The sequence below is a fragment of the Haematobia irritans genome, chromosome 3 (assembly GCF_050003625.1).
Source record: "Haematobia irritans isolate KBUSLIRL chromosome 3, ASM5000362v1, whole genome shotgun sequence".
NCBI classification, from domain to species: Eukaryota; Metazoa; Arthropoda; class Insecta; order Diptera; family Muscidae; genus Haematobia; species Haematobia irritans.
In genome coordinates this window covers 190,109,659-190,115,658 of record NC_134399.1, presented here as the reverse complement: position 1 = coordinate 190,115,658, position 6,000 = coordinate 190,109,659, and the positions used below count along the sequence as shown (strand labels likewise).

Here is a 6,000-nt window from a genome sequence, read left to right as displayed (position 1 = left end):
TACTCAAGAGTACTTGCAACAACCTCACCAATACTTGCGAATGGTTTACCACTACCAGCTCGTGTTTTCAACCACCACATTGAAAGAGCAAGCTCTCTGCTTTTTACCCTGCCAAAGACATTTTATACAGTGGTGTGAGTACGAGAGAGTTTTAGTATTCGAAAATTCACTCAATTTATGTGATAAGCAAAAAGGCCGAATAACCACTCCGTAGAGATCCAGCCAGACAGTTTCAATCTTCTATTCGAACAGAGCGTTTAAGTGACGGTGTGATAGCGTCGTTTAACGTCGTCGTTTTTACAACAAAACAAAAAAACTAAGCCTAAGTGAAATTAACTCAGTAACGCCACACAGCAAAAAAAAAGAAAATGATTATCTCGTTTTAGAGAATAATTTCCTAATCTTTATGAATTCCAAAATACAAAAAGCTAAAGTAGGGCCGCCACAATCATCAGCTTCATTTATACTCGAATTAACGACCAACCCCAACCAAACGTGTGTGCAATTCTCATTAAGGCAAATACTAAGAGAAAATACTTCAGTATTATGAAGTTTAAGTGAAGAAATCTTTGTGTTTTTTTTTTGAAGAAGCAGGGAAAACGGGAATATCGCGAATATCTTAAACAACGAACTTTGTGTTTTTTGTATTAGAAAACATAATAATTTGACTTGAAAATATTGTGAATTTTGTGCCTTTTGTGTCCATTGAACTCATCATCACCACCGTCACCAAAGTTCCGGCAAGATGTTTGATGTCTTTGGCTCCGTTAAGGGGCTATTGAAGATCGATCAAGTATGCATCGATAACAATGTCTTCCGCATGCATTACAAAGCGACGGTAATCATATTGATTGCCTTCTCCCTATTGGTTACCTCACGTCAATATATTGGAGACCCCATAGATTGTATTGTCGATGAGATCCCCTTGGGCGTTATGGATACATATTGCTGGATCTATTCAACATTTACGGTACCAGAGCTGTTGACCGGTACTACCGGACGAGATGTAGTACAACCCGGTGTGGGTTCCCATGTGGAGGGAGAAGATGAAGTCAAATACCACAAATACTATCAGTGGGTCTGTTTTGTATTATTCTTCCAAGCCATTCTGTTCTATGTACCCCGCTATCTATGGAAATCATGGGAAGGAGGCCGTTTGAAAATGTTGGTCATGGACCTAAACAGCCCCATTGTCAATGATGAGTGTAAAAAGGATCGTAAACGTATTTTGGTCCAGTACTTTGTGGATAATCTAAATCGCCATAACTTCTATGCATTCCGTTTCTTCTTGTGCGAGGCTTTGAATTTCATCAATGTGATAGGACAAATCTATTTTGTCGATTTCTTTTTGGATGGTGAATTCTCCACCTATGGCAGTGATGTTTTGAAGTTCACCGAAATGGAACCTGATGAACGTATTGATCCCATGGCCCGAGTATTTCCTAAAGTCACCAAATGTACATTCCACAAATATGGTCCTTCTGGTTCGGTGCAGAAATTCGATGGTCTCTGTGTGCTGCCCCTGAATATTGTCAATGAGAAAATCTATGTCTTCTTATGGTTCTGGTTCATCATCTTGTCCATACTCTCTGGTATCTCTTTGGTCTATCGCATTGCTGTTGTCATGGGTCCCAAACTAAGGCAATTACTATTACGTGCCCGTTCCCGTCTAGCGGAAGTGGATGAAGTTGAAGCCGTGGCCAAACAATGTAACATTGGCGATTGGTTTTTGCTCTATCAATTGGGCAAGAATATTGATCCTTTGATCTACAAAGAAGTGATAACTGATCTCTCACGTGAATTGGGTCTTACAACGACTCACAAGCAACGTATGGAAGCATAAACAAAGGATGAAACTCAAATACCAATACCATAAATCAACGCAACCACCACCACCACACGAAAATATGTATGAATTTCTTTTATATATAATTTCCGTATAAAAACAAAATAATTTAAGACATTTAATTTAATTATGAAGGAAGACTTTATGAAGACTATGACTACTTTAACTCGTAACCGTTGTTAAGGGGCGGGAGACCGAGATTACTACTACGACCAATTTTTTGTTGGAAATCAATGGGGAAAATATCACAATATTTGCTGTGAATTTGTATGTTTGTTAGAAGTATTAAGTGAAGATATAAAAAACAAAAAATAACGACCTCTAAAAACTAAAATAAAAATTTATATATTTTTTATAAATAATTTTTAGAAAAACGAAATTGCAAAGAGCTTATTTTTATCTAAAAAAATAAGATCCTTAAAAAACATTTAATAAAAACTGTATAAATTAAAAGAAAAAAATCGAAAAATAACAAATTCAAAATTTTTTTTTATTTACAAAGGCAAAACAAAGCCACAAAACCAAATTAATTCGAAGTCGAATTGTTTTTTTTTCAAATGAAAATGAGTAAACAAATCGAAAAGAGAATAAGATAACATATCACTCATAGAGAGTGAGAGAAAGAGAGAATTTACAATTTTACTCAAACTAAACTACCGGGTTTAACTAACACCTAGATATTCCATTCTAAACTCAAAAGGGATGATTATAAATGTATGAGTGTATATGTGAATAAAAAGAGCGAGAGAGAGAGAGAAATATATTTTCGAAATGCCTCTAATTTTTCGAAAACTTGTATTGTTATTTTGTTGTTATTCGTTTGAAGAAACCCCATAAAATATCACTCTCTGGCCGTAAAGGCATTTTCAAATCTCTATGAATCCAAAAAGAAAAAAAATCAATATGGCTACGGGTCGGCGGCGCGCCTGCGCCTTACAAAGAAAAGTCAGAAAAAATAAACAAAGACGAACGTCAAACAAAACTAGTTACAAAAAAAAAAGACAAATGAATGGAACCCCACATACCCTTTTATGTTGTTGTAGCTCTCTTTACCATCAGCCATAGCCTGCTATACCCAAGCAGCTATCTTTCGAGTAAGAACTATTTTGCTTGTTTCCAGGTGAATTATCAGTTTCCAAAGATCTTGGAAGTTCGATGTCGTCGGCATGCCACTTAGACTTAGACTTCGAAAACTGGTTTAACAAGCTTCTTCTTCTACTTCGTTTATCTTTTTCAAGAAGAAGATACCTTAAATAATAAAAAAAAAAAAACAAAAGGCTTTTTTGCTGGTTAAGTTATTTTGGTTATGTTTCTGAACCTGCAACTTCCATCTCAGTTGTTTTTTTTTCTTCTCCCCACAGCATCTTTTAGGTTGGAAAACAAGTTCAGGGCTATAATTTTAATGGATTTCTAAAAAATGATCAGTTTTCGTTTAGTTTGGTATAGAGAGAAAAAGACACAAACCCCTATGCTGCTCCCAACATTTTTCTGGTTTCTTCTTTAGCATAAAATGGACCTTTTTCTGGTATGAAGTATCTTGAAAAATAACGTAATACAGGTTGTTGTCGTCTCAGCACTCTCTAGTCATCCATAAGGGCTACCTGTATTGAAATATACACAATACTTGGATTCATGTTGGACAGGTTTATTTTTATGCTTTTTTTGTTTTGGGATGGCGAAGAAGCAGCAACAAGTTTATGTTGTCTTCTTTTTGTTTTTTTGAAGATTAGTTTTGAATAATGAGGAGACCGTTGCTGCTTGGTGATTTCGAAATGTGTAGAAATCTCTTTTATGCAGATAAGCAAATTAATTTAAATGGATTTTGAATAGAGGCTTTTAGGGTATGCCATCTTTTATGAGATTATAGAGAGGTTATGACATTATGTTAAAGATTACCAAAATGAAATATTTATTGTCAAACAGAAAAAGAGACACATTTTACCTGATTTTATCATGGGGAAATTAACTGATGGTCTCATATTCTAAGTACATATTGGCGGACTCAAAGCTTTTATAAACTCTACACTGAAAAAATATGGTCGTAAGCATAAAGATTTCATGTTCTTAAAATACTAATAGCATTTTTGCGTAGCATAGAAAACGCAATTCTCTGCACACAGAAAAAATAGGAAAAATGAACAATCTTGTATGAAAATTGAACTGAAGTTTATTTCAAATTTTGAGATTGATTAAATTAAGGAAAATTTTCTGATATTTTTGAATTTTTAATTATCATTTAAAATGCAATGAGGACAAAAGTAGTGTAACACCAAGGCAACATATTTTTTTGCGAAACGAAAACGTTCTTAGAATTTGGTGGTTCTACTTTGAAATGGTATCTTTGCATGAAAGAAAATTTTGTCGAACTACGAACGACTCGACGGCTTTAATATTTCTGAAGAATTGTTCAAAATTAATGAAATCGTTTTCAAGTTTGTTGACATTTTATATCATGACTACAAAGCTAAAAGCCGCCCAAAAATAAATATCTTTCAAGACTTTCTTTTTAGGACTCCATTTTCACATGAAAATTAAGGAACATTTGGGTTAATTTGAGAAATTTTCGCAGATTTTACTAAACTAAATAAATAGACATATTTTTTTTTTGTTTACTTGTAAAAGAAACTTTCAAAATTAGAAGGTACCCAGCAAAAACTCTCATTACCCGGTAATCTTGTAGGTAAGCCTGTTTAAAAATTAATGACCACTTATTAATTGTCATCGCTACGGATTACATTTACATACGCATGCCCTAGGAGGAAAGTACTTCTCCCCAGGCATACCTTTGACCATGAAATAATTAGTGCTTTTAAAGCATATAATCACCTAATATGTAATCACTTATTCGTTGATATACCAAAGTTTACAAAATAACCACTTATTGTCTCAGGCAACCAAATCTCGAAAATATTGACTTCTCTAGCCGATTACAATGAAACAAAATATGGCGAGTAATGCTGTAATATGAACATTACTTGAATAGAAACGAATATTGTAGAAATAAACAAGTATATACGGCCGTAAGTTCGGCCAAGCCGAATCTTATGTATCCTCCACGATGGATTGCGTAGAAACTTCTACGAAATACTGTCATCCACAATCGAATTACTTGGGTTGTGGTATCGTAAAACTTCTTAACACCGTTTTCTAAATTGTGAATTAGTCCATACGTGGTAGAGAGCCAGAATTGAAATATGGGGGTCGCTTATATGGGGGCTATATACAATTATGAACTTGATATGGACCAATTTTTTGTGATTGGGGATCGATTTATCTGAGGGCTATATATAACTATAGACTGATATGGACCTAGTTAGGCATGGTTGTTAACGGCCATATACTAGCACAATGTACCAAATTTCATCTGACTCGGATGCAATTTGCTCCTCCATGAGGCTCCAAAACCCACTTATTAACCGATTACAATGAATCAAAATATGGCGAGTAATGCTGTAATATGAACATTACGTGGATAGAAACGAATATTGTAGAAATAAACAAGTATATACGGCCGTAAGTTCGGCCAAGCCGAATCTTATGTACCCTCCACCATGGATTGAGTAGAAACTTCTACGAAAGACTGTCATCCACAATCGAATTACTTGGGTTGTGGTCTCTTAAAACTTCTTAACATCGTTTTCTAAATTGTGAATTAGTCCATACGTGGTAGAGAGCCAGGGGGCTAATCACGGCATTCGATATCGAATTCATAACCGTATCGAAAAAATTGTCGATACGATTAAAAGTTTGGATCACGGGATTCGATCGAAATTTGAAGCAATTTCTCAAGCGTTGCCAACAGCAAAAAACGAAGCAGAACAAAATGAAATGACAAAATTAGTTTGCGTCACAAAATAGAATGTAGAAAAAACATGTTTTTTGGAGGTTTCAAAGTAAAAAGTAAATTATATTGCAGTATATCTTATGGACCCATATCTCTTTTTACATTCCTCCGAATTCCTTCCTAATTGGAGGATGAGATGAATATAAAATAATTCGGCGACAAATAAGGAATAAAAGTTCATATTGTTATTGGTGTAAGTACATGGGTTTGAAATGGTGTGCACTGTTAGAAAGTCACCTTTTGCTGGCTCAATAGACGATTTCGGCTGACGAAGGATGGAAAATAATTTTTGGTGGCATGTCAACGTCAA

General features: G+C 34.8%; 1 protein-coding gene across 1 annotated transcript in view; it reads left to right on the top strand.

Annotated features, from left to right (window-relative positions):
- Positions 1-225: 225 nt before the first annotated feature.
- Inx2 (innexin 2) overlaps positions 226-6,000 on the top strand; it is a 28,990-nt gene continuing 23,215 nt past the window's right edge. The window contains exon 1 of the mRNA XM_075300786.1: positions 226-1,909. Within this exon, the coding sequence (XP_075156901.1) occupies positions 746-1,843 (1,098 nt within the window). The 5' untranslated portion in view covers positions 226-745 and the 3' untranslated portion in view covers positions 1,844-1,909. The remainder of the gene's footprint in view (positions 1,910-6,000) is intronic.